The following is a 13,359-nucleotide window of genomic DNA, read 5'->3' as shown; positions in this document are numbered from 1 at the left end:
ATTGAGGCCGCCTACTGATTTCGAAACGCCTAAACAAAAAATTACCTTTTGCTGAGTACGCTTTTACCCCGCCACCGGATAACTTTTTTTTTCTGCCGCGCGCTAATGCCGGCTCTCCCACTGGCTATATGCCTCATTTTCATGCTTGCTTGTCAGGTTTTCCCCCCCTTTAGGTAAGCGACCTTGCATGGTTAGTTATTAAACGGCCTGGAGCCAGGCCCAAAGACGCATTTTAAACTCTTAGATTCGCATTTGCGCGCGAAACAAGATTCAGGTGCACGCAGCCGTAATTTTGCTTTAAATAAACACACGCGAGTTGTGTGGTTAACAGGGCAGCGAAATTGAGTGTGCTCTGTACACATTTACTGGCAACTCTGTACTCCTCCACCCCACACCTGCATTTACAACGAACCGACCCAACAAGTGTCCCCTCGTTACACTATTGTGAGCAATGAGTACTGGTTCACCGAATTTGACTGGTCAGAATGAGACCGAGCAACAAACTGTGCTCATTAACAGCAGTTCCATAAAAGCCAGCCTCTCGTTGGCCGAGCCGATCTTGTTTTTGTACGGCTTTTCCAAATCAGAGCAGCGCGAACGTCCCCCTGCACTGCTACGGGGCTCACTCATCTTGAGAATCTCGAAACCAACCAAAATTAAGAGCATCAGCCTCAAGTTCCGCGGTGTTTCTCGCACCGAATGGCCCGAAGGCATCCCGCCCAAGAAGATTGAAACCTTCGAAACAAAAGACATCTACTCCCACATCTGGCCCTTTTTCTCCGCACATCTGCCTGCTGCAGAAAACGGATCTGGCGCCCATGTTGTACATCCCTTGGAGAACGAGCTCTCGGCAATGTCGGCCCTCCCTCGCGGACGAGCAGAGCGGCCAACTGTGGCATCGGAAACACGCGCACGCTCCATGTCCAATCCAATGGACCCACTCAATGTGTTTCACCGACATAACGCCGCCTCGCCGTCCCCTGGCCCCAGAGCAGGCGATGTAGCCACCAAAGGATATCGGCAGTTCCAGCCGGCCGAGTATATTTATAGCTTCGAACTGGCAATTCCTCAAATGCTCGCAGAGACGATCCGATGTAACTTTGGTCAAGTCAAGTATTCATTTGAGCTGCAAATCGAGCGATCAGGAACCTTCAAATCCAACCTCACAGGAACCCGCGATCTCACGATCCTCAGATCTCTAGGGATGTCTAATCTCGAATCATCTGAGCCTATTGTCATCTCTAGAGACTGGGAAGATCAGCTTCATTATGAAATCGTTATTGCTGGCAAAGCCTTCATCATCGGTGGTCAGATCCCAGTGGCTTTTTCGTTTGTGCCCCTGGCAAAAGTCCGTTGCCACCGCATCCGAATCTACATCACAGAGCACACCGAGTACTTTTGCAAAAATCGCAAAGTCCATCGAGTCGAGCCTGTTCACAAATTTTTGTTGTTGGAAAAAGTTAGCCGAAATGGTATCCATGGCTCGTTGCTTGAAGAGTCCACAGATATGAGCAATCTGACGGCTTTCGAGTTCAATGTGCAAATCCCCACTTCCTTCAAAAGCCGTCGTGATCGTTTACATCCAAATGCAAACGTTGGCACCATCAAAGTTCACCACTGGATCAAAGTGGTGCTTCGTTTGTCTCGCGCCCAGCCGGATCCCACTACTGGCAAAACGAAATACTACGAGGTATCTATTGACTCACCTATTACTCTTCTTGATGCCCGTACCGTGACAGCAAACACTCTTCCTGAATACCACACTACAGAAACGGTCAATGCTGACCATTTGCGACCGTATCAGGAGTACATTGAAAGTCAGACAGCGGTGCGACCAATTCATCTCATGCGCAAACCGTCTGTCGCACCACCGCCGTTCGATGCTGAAAGCATACCTCCAAACATTTTCCCCCCGCAGTATGATCAATTGCATGAGTCTCCTGCGAGTTATCATCGACGTTATGAGGAGTATCAGGCCCGCAGTGTGACGCAAACTCCGACTGAGGAGACCCCTCACTTTAGTGATATCATCTGGCGTGATGACGACAGTGAGGATTCTGGGAATGGCTCGGCATCGCCTGGGTCGCCTAGGGCAGATCCGCAAGATCTTGCCAGAGAGACAGTCAGTTCACCTCTGCAGACACCATCTGTTGAGCATTCGGGGCCGCAAATCTCTCCGAGCTCAACTACCACTGGCGAACCGGAGTTTGCTGGCCGGGGCTTCCCCTTCTTGTTGACACCTAGAGAACAACAGCCGTCGACTGAGATAGAGGCAGAGGCCGATCCATTGGATGCAGCAGCCGGACCTCCCCCTGAACAAACTCCTTCGTTGCTGGTAGACACCAAACTTGGTCGTGAACCCCTGGATCATCCATATATGCCACTCACACCCCGGTCATCCGTAGCGGGCTGGCCATATCGTGCAGGGTCAACTGCATCTTCGGCTTCCATACATTCGTTAGCCCGACCAGGAAGCTCCGCTCGACCCGGATCATCGTCCCGGGATGCAAGACCTCGCATGGGATCGGCGACCTCGCTACGAAGTCCCCGGTATTACCGACAGTCATCCATTATTTCGGTTGATCTGGTAGATCAGGGTGTATCTGGACCCGCAGCACGTAGGCCATCTGTGGTCGCGAACCTCTCGGAAGTCGAGGATGTCACCGATTGGTATCATGGCGGTCGCAGTGATTCGCTGTCGTCACTGGGTGTATCTGTTTTGGAATACGAAAGACCAGATCAGAACCCTCTTCTGCCCGGTGGGCGCGGTGCATCGACGGTTTCTGCAGACCTCGCTGATTTCGATTATGAGGATGACGTTGCAAGTATTTACAGCGGCACATCAAGTTATATCCATCCACAGCCATTTTTCCACACTTGAAGTCGGTGGCCACCACCTTTATTGTTCTGTTTTGGCCCCGCCTCAAGGGTGCGCCAATGTATGCTATGCGCCATGCATCCTCCGCATACGACTTCTGCCTGATAACACACAAGCTGTCCCCCGGGAGAGCATGCATTGGCGTCTGAACAGCTTAATTATGGCTATGCAAGAGGTATAGCAAACAACCACCCAGGTATATGTGCTGGTCACATTCACGTAGCTTGTATATAGTTCGCCCCTCTGAGCTAGCGCCCCCACAAACCGGCATCGACTAACGGGCTTCGCCACCCTACCCCTGCCACCCACAACCGCCTTAAAGGACGGAAACTCTGTTGCTGGGTTAGGGTTTCGTCGTTTTGGCTGGCTTGGAAAGAGGGCAATAGGCTTGCTCCTGGAGTAACCCTTAGCCCACTTGCATCGGTATAAGTACGGCAGAGCAGCACCTTCAGAAATGCCCCGCATGTCTACAAATACCGGATCAACAGCTCCACCAGCCAATGCCGGCTCTGGTGCTGTTCAGAACTACCAAACGGACGCTCTGCAGGAGCACGTTGACTCCACTCCTCTGCTCATCAACCGACTAGGCCAATGGAGTCAAGCCGTTGACACCGTCTACAATTACGTTAATGGATACCTGAGCACCCAGAACAGTATCACCAGTAACTTGGAGAAGACCCGCAAATCAATCAACGAGGTTCCTCTGTTTCTAGGCACTCACGATGCTCAACCCACTGCTCAGCAAGCTGCTCACACCGAGGCGAGCCACCCGGTCGAGCCGCCCAAAGAGGTGAGCCTGGGCGAGGCGTTCACGAGCTTGCAGCACCGAACGGACTATTTGATTAATGACAGCGACAAGGCTGCCAGCGCCATCAAGTCCACGATTTTGCCCAATCTCGAGACGCTGAAGAGCGACATTGATGCCCACTTCAAGACGCTGCGCAGCAGTGGTCAGAAGGGAATCAAGGACGTCGAGAAAGCCCGCGAACACACATTGCGTCTTGTGGAGCGCCTGGGCCGTCTCACTTCAAGCTTTGGCACCCAGCGAATCGACAACAAAGACGATCCCTATGTTCTGCACCGCCAAACCCGTGCGGCTGTTGTCGAGCAGATCAACCGGGAGAACATTCAGGCCGAAGCTGCTCTCAATGTTCAGCGCAGTTTTGCGTCTATGGAGGCTCATATCGTTGAGGTTCTACAGAAGTCTCTACAGAGCTTGGACGAGATTGTCCAGACATTCACCTCTCGTTTCGTCAACAACCAGTCGTACCTCAGCCAGACTTTCCAGACCATCGACATGAAGAAAGAGTGGGCCGACTTTACCACCCAGAACAAGGCCAGCCTTGTTCCTGAGAGCAACTACCAGCGTGACCCTTCCAAGGTTGTGTTCACAAACTCAACCCACCAGTCTACTGTTCCTTTAATCAAGGGCGTTTTGAGCCGCAAGCGCACCGTGCTCAAGAATTACACGCAGGGCTACTTTGTTCTTACCCGCTCCGGGTTCTTACACCAGTTCAAGTCCAAGGACCCGCAGCAAGAACCCACTCCGGAGCTGAGCTTGTACCTGCCTGATTCGGGCTTGGGTGCTCTGCCTGCTCGCACCTCGGGTGATCTGACTTTTGTTATCATTAGCAAGAACGCCAAGCGCAGTCTGGGTACGAAGCACAAGTACACTTTCAAGGCATCCAATTACGACGAGCTCGTGGCCTGGTATAATGCTTGTGCTGAGGTTAATGGCGGCGTTCGGGTCGACGACGACCAGGCCATTTCGCCGGTTGCCTCTCCCTCGCCCGACTCTCCTTCCTCGCCCGTAGACTCTCCCATGTCTCCCAATGCTGTCCCTCCGGCCAGCACTGCTGCCGCGAAAAACGTTCCGGCCACTGCTGCACCCACCTCGACTGCGGTGCCTGCTGCTGCCACCTCAGCACCAACAACCCAGGCACAACAAGCGGCATCTGCTATTCCCGAAGCACGACACGCTGCTGGCGGACCGGACCCTACTTTTGGCAACTTTTAATTGATTTCTGTAGAACTAACTCCCTCAACTTAGCACCCCCAATTCCCAACACCCCCGCCTAAGGCATGACAAAGGCGCCAAGTCATCGAACGCGAGACTCTCCATCCTGTCAAATGTCGTCGTCCTCAGTTCCCGGCGGCCCCAAATCAGCGCTCCGACGCCGTGCCAATCAGGAGCGTCAGGCTGCTTCAGCATCGGAGGGTCCCGCTAGCACCCGTTCCGCTGGCGCTGGCGGCAGCTCGAACACTCTGCTCAAGCTGTACACGGACGAGGCTCCCGGCCTCAGTGTCGACCCGGTTGTTGTCATGGTTATGGCTGTAGGCTTTATTTTCTCTGTTGTGGCGTTGCACGTCATTGCCAAGCTGTCTGCCAAGTTTGTTTAGTGCCGTAAATTATCAGTAATAAGACTATTGTCACCCGCTCCGCCCTGTACAGCGCTCTGAAAAGGGGTGTTTTTTAGCTGACGAAAATTACAATAAAGACTAGGCGTCCAGTTTTTGCTATGTTTATATGATTAACGGTTAGACTTAGCGACACGCTCGAGCTCATCCTTCTTCTTGATGGCGTAGGAGTTAGCAGAGCCCTTGGCAGCGTTGATGATCTCCTCAGCGAGGCACTCAGCAATAGTCTTGACGTTGCGGAAAGAAGCCTCGCGAGCACCGATGGTGATAAGAGCAATAGCCTGGTTGACACGGCGCAAAGGAGAGACATCGACGGCCTGACGACGGACGGTACCGGAAGAACCTACACGGGTGGAGTCCTCACGGGGGCCACCGTTGATGATAGCATCAACAAGAACCTGGAGAGGGTTCTGCTCAGTGAGCAAGTAGATGATCTCAAGAGCGTGCTGGACGATGCGGACGGCCTTGAGCTTCTTGCCGTTGTTGCGGCCGTTCATCATCAAAGAGTTGGTCAGACGCTCAACAATAGGGCACTGAGCCTTGCGGAAACGCTTGGCGGCGTAACGACCGGCGGTGTGGGGGAGGTAGACGGGCTGGCGGACCTGGATGTAGTCGGTCAAGGAGATGTCCTTGATCTCCAGGCCGTCGAAAGACCACTTGTTGAAAAGCTTGATCTCAGCAGCGTTCTCGATAACCTCACGGGGCAGCTGGGTGAATGCAACCTGCTCGACTTCAGCCATTGTTGGATGGAATATCCGCTGAGGGCACAAGTTTGGTGTTAGAATGAGTTGGGAGGACTGCCAGCCCTAAGCCCTAGAGTGCACGGGTGGGCACCGCCAGGCTTTTTTGGGCGGCGGAGTGGCCCCCTAACCCTCCTGTCTCCAAACAGTCGTTTTGGCAAACTGCGCGCTTGGCTGTGTTCTATACGAGTTTAGTGTGTGTTTATTTCGAAAAAATGTTCGGCAAGATGGACCGTGATCAGGGGCTGCTAATTGCCCTCAAATTCGTCCGCATGGTTGCCTACGGCCAGACCACCATGGTGCTTGTGCCGTTCTTGTTGAATATCAAAGCTTCTGATCAGCAGATCGGCTGGTTCATGGCATTAACTTTATTCGGAGATGTTGCCCTGTCCGCTGTGGTCACGGCAATTGCCGACCGTTGGGGACGGCGGCGGATGCTGGTTGCAGGCTCTGCAGCCATGATAGTATCTGGCCTAGTGTTTGCAGCCTGTGAAAACTTTTGGATTCTACTGCTTGCAGCCATTGTAGGTGTGATTTCTCCTAGCGGCGACGAGGTAGGCCCGTTCAGAGCCATCGAAGAGTCGACCCTCGCCCATCTCACCGTCTACCATCACCGTCCCAGAATATATGCATGGCAGAATTTATTTGGTACTTTGGGCTTGGCGTTTGGTGCCTTGACGGCTGGTTTTCTTGAGGAGTATGTTTCAAACAAAACAGGTAGCGCGACAAAGGCGTATCAGGTTATGTTTCAGCTATACTCTGTTTTAGCAGCCGTCTGTTTGGTTTTGAATGCGCTGTTAAGCGTCGAAGCTGAACTCAAAGACGAGCCGCCTCAAGAAGAAGCCCAGCCAGTCCCGGAGACTGAAGAGGCCCCTCTGATTCACCCTCAGGAGCAGGCCCTGCAAGATGCTGCCCGTCCCAAGGTTACTTTAACCTTCAGTTTGAGTTTCCTGTTTGGAATTGACTCTCTGGCCTACGGATTTATGACCAACTCTTGGGTCGTAGAGTATATGGAGCGGACATTCAAAACGAGCCCAAGAATTGTAGGGCAGTTCTTTTTTGTCGGCTGCTTTATTGCAGCCATGACATCCCTGCCCTCTGCAGCACTAACCCACCGCATTGGGCCTGTGCTGGCAATTGTATTAACTAAAATTGGTGCTGCGTCATTTGCCGGCATCGTTCCTCTTGCTAGGGTCGACTACACTGCAATGGGATTTTTGCTTCTCCGCTCACTTTTCGATACAATGGACGTGGTGCCCCGCCAGGTGTTCATAACATCCATTGTATCTAGCGGGCAACGCACTCAGGTTCTCGGGCAGGTAAACGTTATTAAGACCCTCGCCCGAAGCGTCGGCCCGATTTTTACCGGGATTCTTGCTGGCCAAGGCTATTTATGGACATGCTTTGTTATTTTGGCGGCTCTTGAGTATGTGTTTGCAGGGCTAATTCTCGAATGCTTCTTCCAGAAGACGCGCAACCACGCGCCGGTGCCTTAAGGTTTGGTTAATGCAGTCATAATCTCCTCCCCGAGTACCTCGCTGGCGCGCGTTAGGCGAGATCCCGTAAATTATTTTAACTCTAGGTAAACCAATTGCTGGTGTCCGCACCATTCGTAACCACCACACGTGCAGAAGCACGTGCTGCATCAAGTATGAAGGCTCAACAGAGCGTGACTCGATGTCCTGTGCTCATCTGCCAAGCATCGTTTTGAGTATATCGGGGTTAGGTCTTCGGGTAGGATGCATTATCCTAATAGGGCCTCTGCCTATATAAAAAGGTGGGGAGCGCCACAAGGAGATCCATACATCCGAACACCACACAAACACTTTCACATTTTCGTTTCACATCCACTTCGCTTAATTGAGTGACTCAATTGACTCTCAGCATGTTGTCTTTCATTAAGCGCGTTTCTGGACTCAGCCACCAGCCAGCTCCGGCTGCCATTCAGCCATCCGTTGACCCTACTCAGCTCAACCTCGTGGTCTCTCAGTCAGACGATTGCGAGGACGGCTACGCTCAGGTCTCCGTGCGCCCCATGACCTACGCGGAAGTAGCAAGTCGCAACTCCGTGCGCTCGTGGGTCAAGCCCGTGCGGACACTCAGGCCCGTGGAACCGCGTGTTGCTCAAGAGGTTTCCGCATCTACTCCACGTAATATCCATGCCGAGTCTGATGATCTGTACGGAGATTTGGCCGAGCGGGTCTACCACCCACCCCGCAAAGGTTACAAGCGATCCCGCCAGCGGGCGTACGTCTAGAGCTTTCTCTTCTCCACACTCTACTTGTGCTGTATTATTTGTTATCGCATATTTATATAAATACTTTTACGCATCCACGAAAACGCGCTCTCCGGTTGTTTGTGACTGATTATGTGCACATGCATTCCGCCTCCGACGGAACGATTACGCTGCAGGCAACCTGCAGATAAGCCCAAAACAACTGGGACGTCATAAATCCAACAGAGGTGCAATGTCATGCACGTCGTGGGGCTTAAACTTACGTGTTGTGCGTTCCGTAGATCGCACAAGCAACCGGCTGCCCGCCAGCTCAATGGATGGCGTCACGCCCTGAAGCTGGAAGACGGTGCCTGCCTTTGTGACTTGCTTCAATTGCCGTTTGGGCGTAACAATTAGCATCATAGATCGGCCCTCCCACAACAGAATGCCCGCTTTCCCAACTAGTGAAGGGTTGCGGGCCGCGGTGATCCGGATCCGGGCTCCATGCCAATCCGCCGTAAGCAACTTTTGGGCGGCGGTGACTGCGTCTCGTTTTGCTGCGTCTCCAAGCACATTGTTAATGTACGAGAGCCATAACTCGTTGAGAGCAACAAACTGCGGGTACATGTCTGGATCAAACGTTTCCTTGAACTCTTTGAGGGCTGCTGAAGTCACTCCTTTGCGACTTCGTCTCCTTGCTGGCTTAGCGGGTGCTGCTGCGTCATGCAACACTAGAAAGGGCTTCTGACCGCCAAAAATCGAATACCGCTGGCTGAGAAGCTCCTTGGCCCGCTCCGCGGAATGCGACTTCAGCAGCAGGGCAAACTCGGTCGAGTTGTTCATGATAAAAAAAATCCCGAACTGTCCAAGGCTGACAAAGTCGACACTCGATAGAGGGTGTACTACCAAAATGGATCGCATAGTGGTTTCGAGGTCACTAAACCCGTATGTGAATTTGGCGATAGAAACAGTTCTTTTCAAATCGTCCCCCAGTGCTCGCAATCTGCTTTTTTTATACGTCAACAAGCCCTGCGTTGTGTTGGGCCGAAACCAAAACCCTTGGAAAGAAATCAACTTGCCCGCCGCGTTTCGTCACAATGTGCCGGTGATTCGGCGCCGATCCGGAGGTGGGACGGTCGTCCATGACGAAGGTAATGTCAACTTTTGCGTACAGACCTCTCGCGGTGATTTCAGCCGGACAAAACACATTGAGATGATTGTGACAGCGTTACGAGCCAAAGGCCAGAGCCTGGAAATAAACGAGCGTCACGACATCATTAACGCATCAAACCAAAAAGTAAGCGGGTCTTCTTATAAAATCGAGCGTGAAAGAGCCTACCACCACGCAACAATGCTTCTAAATGCTGATCTTCCCCGTATCCGAGCGGTGCTGCATCGCACCTCTGATCTTGGAACTATAAGCGGACTAGGTACAGACAGTGTACCTTCCCCGATTGCTAACTGTGGCATAAGTCGTCAATTATATATGGATACATGGATTGAGGCCTTTCAGCAGCATTACACTCCGGTAGAGCCCGAGTTCGTGGATGAGAAGACCGTCCTGGAATTATCTTCGGTTCAAGAGGAAATCGCTGCGCTAAAATCATGGCAGTGGACATTTGGAGAAACCCCTCGTTTTTTCCATCGCTTCGATGGATATCAGTTCGAAGTCTATAAAGGCAAAATAGTCGCTGGTCCCGAAAAATCTACAGGCAAGCTCTATCGAGCAGGCTCAGTACCACACCAGATTGCGCAAATCATCGATCCTTGGTCCAGTAGGAGAACACGTACTTAGAGGGTCCAAAATCGTCTCTCCCGTCATCGTATTCAAAGCGGTCGCGGTTGTAACCTAACTCATATAATCCTGTATAAACAGCATTGCGTTCATTGTCGTACTTGGGTCGCAGTGGTACTTCTAGAATGACTTTTCTGGCGTCAAGCATGGCAATTGATGCAAGCAAGGCCTCCGGGTGCTCAACACTGTACACGGGATCTGAAATAAGAATTAGGTCAAACTTCTGGCCAGCCAGAACCGAGCTATGAGGATCAGACCAATCAAGAACATGACAAGGGCAATTCAAATTGTTTGAGAGAACATTGCGTTCAAGATTTACCACAATTTCTTCCAGATCAGTGAGAACAATTTGGGCCCCCAATTTGGCTGCGGTAATACCAACCAACCCAGTGCCAGCACCGAGTTCAATACACGACTTTTCCAGCAAGCTGGGTTCAGCAACCAATCTTTTCGCCAGAACCAGTGCTGCACCCCATGTTTTCATACCCAGTTTATCAGTCGTGAGCCCTGGTTCCAAAAGCTGTATTTTGAGCTCGCCCACATCAACTGCTCGAGTCACGTCTGCTCGTGCAGTTATCCCGCATTGCTGAGCGAGTCTGTGAGCAGCCGAGTCTCTTATAGCCTGAGCAGTGCTTTCGTCGATCCACTCTAGATCATGGGCTACTAGCTGGGTCAGCCATCTCGTAGTTCCTTGATCAAGATCTGGAATCTCATCGAAATTGTGCAGTTGCACTACAAGTTTCGAGAGAACGTGGTTAAGTTCGTCGGCCTTGGGTTTCAATCGAAGGTTCGGCAGATCTAACCAGTGAATTGGGCCTTCATCATCTGAGATCTGCTGCATCGGATGCACGCTCGATACTCTTTCAATTTCGTAACCAGAACTTAGTCTCGGCAGTGGTTTTTTTTTCTTTCTGCGAGCAGCCCCTTGCCCCGACCTTACCCTAGATGGCTCATTTAATCGAGTGCCGGGAATTCAATTAGAAATCACTACCATTTTTTTGAACCAGATCCTCAGTTGGCTGGTTCGGTAAAAACGCTATTTATCAATGTCTGCATCCAGCACTGTCGACAACTCCGTTAGACGGGTTGCCTGTGTTGGTTGCCGTCAACAAAAAGTTCGTTGCACCGGAGATCGAGATGGTCCCTGTGAGCGGTGTGCTAAAAGAAACATCGCGTGTGTGATCGACGTTGAATATAAACGAACTGCCAAAAGAAAGCGCATGCAGCAGCTGGAGACCGAAATGGAGGAGCTCCGAAAGCAGATCGCGGAGGAAAAGGCCAATGCAACTGTGGTCACCGCCAATACCTCAGACAGTACCCCAGAGGCACATGAAGCCCACCAGCGGGTCTTTGCTGTTCCTGACGGTCTTCCTAGAGCATCCTGGACGCCTCCGGTTTCTCGCTCAGTGACCCCGCTTTACAAAGATGGCGACGATCTCCAAGGCATAAATCTCGCTTGCTCGGCAAAGCAGTATAGTGAGACCACTCTTGAGCCTGATGTCATTGGCAAGCTTTTTACCGAATATGTCAAGTTCTACCATCCGATTTTGCCTGTTGTCGACGTATCGCAGGGCCCAGAAGCCCTGTACAATTTAAGCATTCCTCTATTCTGGAGCATCATGGCAGTGGCAAGCAGGAGATGCTTCGAGGGTGTTCTTTTGACAAAACTGTCCACCATCCAAAAAAGCTGCTTGGCCGAAGTAGCCGTTAGCCCTGTGATTCGCAATGGACCCTCTGGGTCCCGATTCAATTTGCCTAGCGTGTATGCTGTACAGGCGTTTTTGATATGTACATTGTGGCCTCTTCCTACATCATCTATCAATGCTGACTCGAGTTGGAATACCAGTGCTATCGCATACTCAACAGCAATGCGTGCTGGTCTACATTTCCCTGGCTATGAGCGTGATTTCAGTCGAATCAGTCGTTCCAGTGACGTGACAGCCAGCGCAAAGAAAAGCGAACAGTGTGCGACTTGGCTCGCTACAACTGCTGTTGCTCAGCTGGTTGCTGGAATGTTTGGGTTCCCATCGATTGTGACTTTTAACAAAGTCCAGGACTACAAAGCGTTTGACGTGCCACCAGCCATTGTGCAGTTGTATTCTATCGAGTCGTTGGCAAGAGAAATTCAAGAATCACTGAGCACTTATGGAAAAAGCTTGCTGTCTGATGCGCTTGGGCAGCGAATGAGTTTATCGCGGCTCTTGTCAAGCCGTTTAGATGAGCTCGAGGCCCAGCTTGAAGGAGAGCTTAACGACATGACATTGTTCAACCTCTTGGCAGTCAGAGTTGGACTTTATTCTTACTATTTTTTCAGAAGTAAAGACGTTGAGCCAAGAGAAACGCAAAAGGGGTTTTTGGCCGCCTATAACGCGAGCCTGTGTTTGATGGATCATGTGGTGAAAGCCTCGCAACGCAACGAGAACTTTATGCTTTATATGCCCCAAGTGTATGTCCAAATACTTTGGCAAGCATCCGTTATTGTTGCTCGTCTTTATTACTCAGGCTGGTCCTCGCTATTTGACAAAAGACGAGGAAAGGAGCTATACTTCACCGTAGCAGACCTCCTCGGTCGTGCATCAGTGCTCGAGCACGATGTAGCTTTCCGGGCCGCAGAAATCATGACCCAGATGTGGCAGGTATTCAGTGTTATGGCCGCTGATAAGAAGCCTGCAGTCATTGATGCCAAAGTGACCATTGGCACCCGAGGATCCGCCAGTGTATTTTTCGATTGCTTATGGACAATGCGATCCGAATGTGAGATTTTGTCCCAGGCTCCCACCGAACTTGTTCATCGAAAGAGCGTTTCGGGTGATATCCATGCCCTAGACAAGATCTCGCAACATGCTACTTCGGCCATTCGGCAGCAGCCATTGCGCAACCGCAAGACTACCTTCCGGCAGCCCAACCCCAGCTTCAGCCCTCAGCAAGCTCCAGCCACGTCGCCCCATGGCACATTGCTCGCCTCGACAATGAACCACGCAGTCTCTGAATGGAAAACCCCGCCAGAGTACTCGACAACTGACTCGACAACCAGAACTCCGGAGCTCGACTGGGACACCCGTGAGGTTTGGAAAGACGTCGACTACATGATGGACGACTTTGGATTCCAGATGGACGACTTCATGCGGCTGCCAGGACATTAGCTAAGAATAGCTAGTATTTATTCCCCCGTCACAGACAAAAAATTTTAAATAAAAAATTCACAACTTAAAATCCAGTAATAAATAATTGCAGCGCACAGAACCGAACCCGTACCCTTTGTAAGTGAATTTTCTGGGGAACTATAAATGACTCAATATGACGTAAGCAAAGA

The 13,359-nt window shown here is 51.4% G+C and overlaps 10 protein-coding genes across 10 annotated transcripts; 7 read left to right on the top strand and 3 right to left on the bottom strand.

The window, feature by feature from the left end:
* Nucleotides 1–451: 451 nt before the first annotated feature.
* On the top strand, nt 452–2,881 carry B9G98_01753 (Putative arrestin-related trafficking adapter C2D10.04; the record flags this gene model as incomplete). The annotated part of the gene is made up of 1 exon (XM_024808311.1): nt 452–2,881. The coding sequence occupies one exon, from the start codon at nt 452–454 to the stop codon at nt 2,879–2,881; it is 2,430 nt and encodes an 809-aa protein (XP_024664079.1).
* Nucleotides 2,882–3,341: 460 nt separating this feature from the next.
* Nucleotides 3,342–4,895, top strand: B9G98_01752 (Cytoskeletal signaling protein slm1; the record flags this gene model as incomplete). The annotated part of the gene is made up of 1 exon (XM_024808310.1): nt 3,342–4,895. The coding sequence occupies one exon, from the start codon at nt 3,342–3,344 to the stop codon at nt 4,893–4,895; it is 1,554 nt and encodes a 517-aa protein (XP_024664078.1).
* Nucleotides 4,896–4,960: 65 nt separating this feature from the next.
* Nucleotides 4,961–5,278, top strand: B9G98_01751 (Protein transport protein Sec61 subunit beta; the record flags this gene model as incomplete). The annotated part of the gene is made up of 1 exon (XM_024808309.1): nt 4,961–5,278. The coding sequence occupies one exon, from the start codon at nt 4,961–4,963 to the stop codon at nt 5,276–5,278; it is 318 nt and encodes a 105-aa protein (XP_024664077.1).
* Nucleotides 5,279–5,409: 131 nt separating this feature from the next.
* On the bottom strand, nt 5,410–6,036 carry B9G98_01750 (40S ribosomal protein S5; the record flags this gene model as incomplete). Its single annotated transcript, XM_024808308.1, has 1 exon — nt 5,410–6,036. The coding sequence occupies one exon, from the start codon at nt 6,034–6,036 to the stop codon at nt 5,410–5,412; it is 627 nt and encodes a 208-aa protein (XP_024664076.1).
* A 215-nt stretch (nt 6,037–6,251) lies between these two features.
* Nucleotides 6,252–7,532, top strand: B9G98_01749 (hypothetical protein; the record flags this gene model as incomplete). Its single annotated transcript, XM_024808307.1, has 1 exon — nt 6,252–7,532. The coding sequence occupies one exon, from the start codon at nt 6,252–6,254 to the stop codon at nt 7,530–7,532; it is 1,281 nt and encodes a 426-aa protein (XP_024664075.1).
* Nucleotides 7,533–7,921: 389 nt separating this feature from the next.
* Nucleotides 7,922–8,293, top strand: B9G98_01748 (hypothetical protein; the record flags this gene model as incomplete). The annotated part of the gene is made up of 1 exon (XM_024808306.1): nt 7,922–8,293. One exon carries the CDS (start codon nt 7,922–7,924, stop codon nt 8,291–8,293), a length of 372 nt encoding a protein of 123 aa, XP_024664074.1.
* A 189-nt stretch (nt 8,294–8,482) lies between these two features.
* On the bottom strand, nt 8,483–9,094 carry B9G98_01747 (Ribonuclease P protein subunit p29; the record flags this gene model as incomplete). Its single annotated transcript, XM_024808305.1, has 1 exon — nt 8,483–9,094. One exon carries the CDS (start codon nt 9,092–9,094, stop codon nt 8,483–8,485), a length of 612 nt encoding a protein of 203 aa, XP_024664073.1.
* Nucleotides 9,095–9,161: 67 nt separating this feature from the next.
* On the top strand, nt 9,162–9,928 carry B9G98_01746 (Putative lipoate-protein ligase A; the record flags this gene model as incomplete). Its single annotated transcript, XM_024808304.1, has 2 exons — nt 9,162–9,862; nt 9,922–9,928. The coding sequence occupies 2 exons, from the start codon at nt 9,162–9,164 to the stop codon at nt 9,926–9,928; spliced, it is 708 nt and encodes a 235-aa protein (XP_024664072.1).
* An 80-nt stretch (nt 9,929–10,008) lies between these two features.
* Nucleotides 10,009–10,887, bottom strand: B9G98_01745 (Protein-lysine N-methyltransferase EFM2; the record flags this gene model as incomplete). Its single annotated transcript, XM_024808303.1, has 1 exon — nt 10,009–10,887. The coding sequence occupies one exon, from the start codon at nt 10,885–10,887 to the stop codon at nt 10,009–10,011; it is 879 nt and encodes a 292-aa protein (XP_024664071.1).
* Nucleotides 10,888–11,092: 205 nt separating this feature from the next.
* On the top strand, nt 11,093–13,189 carry B9G98_01744 (Regulatory protein LEU3; the record flags this gene model as incomplete). Its single annotated transcript, XM_024808302.1, has 1 exon — nt 11,093–13,189. The coding sequence occupies one exon, from the start codon at nt 11,093–11,095 to the stop codon at nt 13,187–13,189; it is 2,097 nt and encodes a 698-aa protein (XP_024664070.1).
* Nucleotides 13,190–13,359: the final 170 nt, after the last annotated feature.

This window comes from Wickerhamiella sorbophila (assembly GCF_002251995.1).
Source record: "Wickerhamiella sorbophila strain DS02 chromosome Unknown contig1, whole genome shotgun sequence".
Lineage (NCBI taxonomy): Eukaryota > Fungi > Ascomycota > Dipodascomycetes > Dipodascales > Trichomonascaceae > Wickerhamiella > Wickerhamiella sorbophila.
This window is presented reverse-complemented; position numbering and strand designations above follow the sequence as displayed.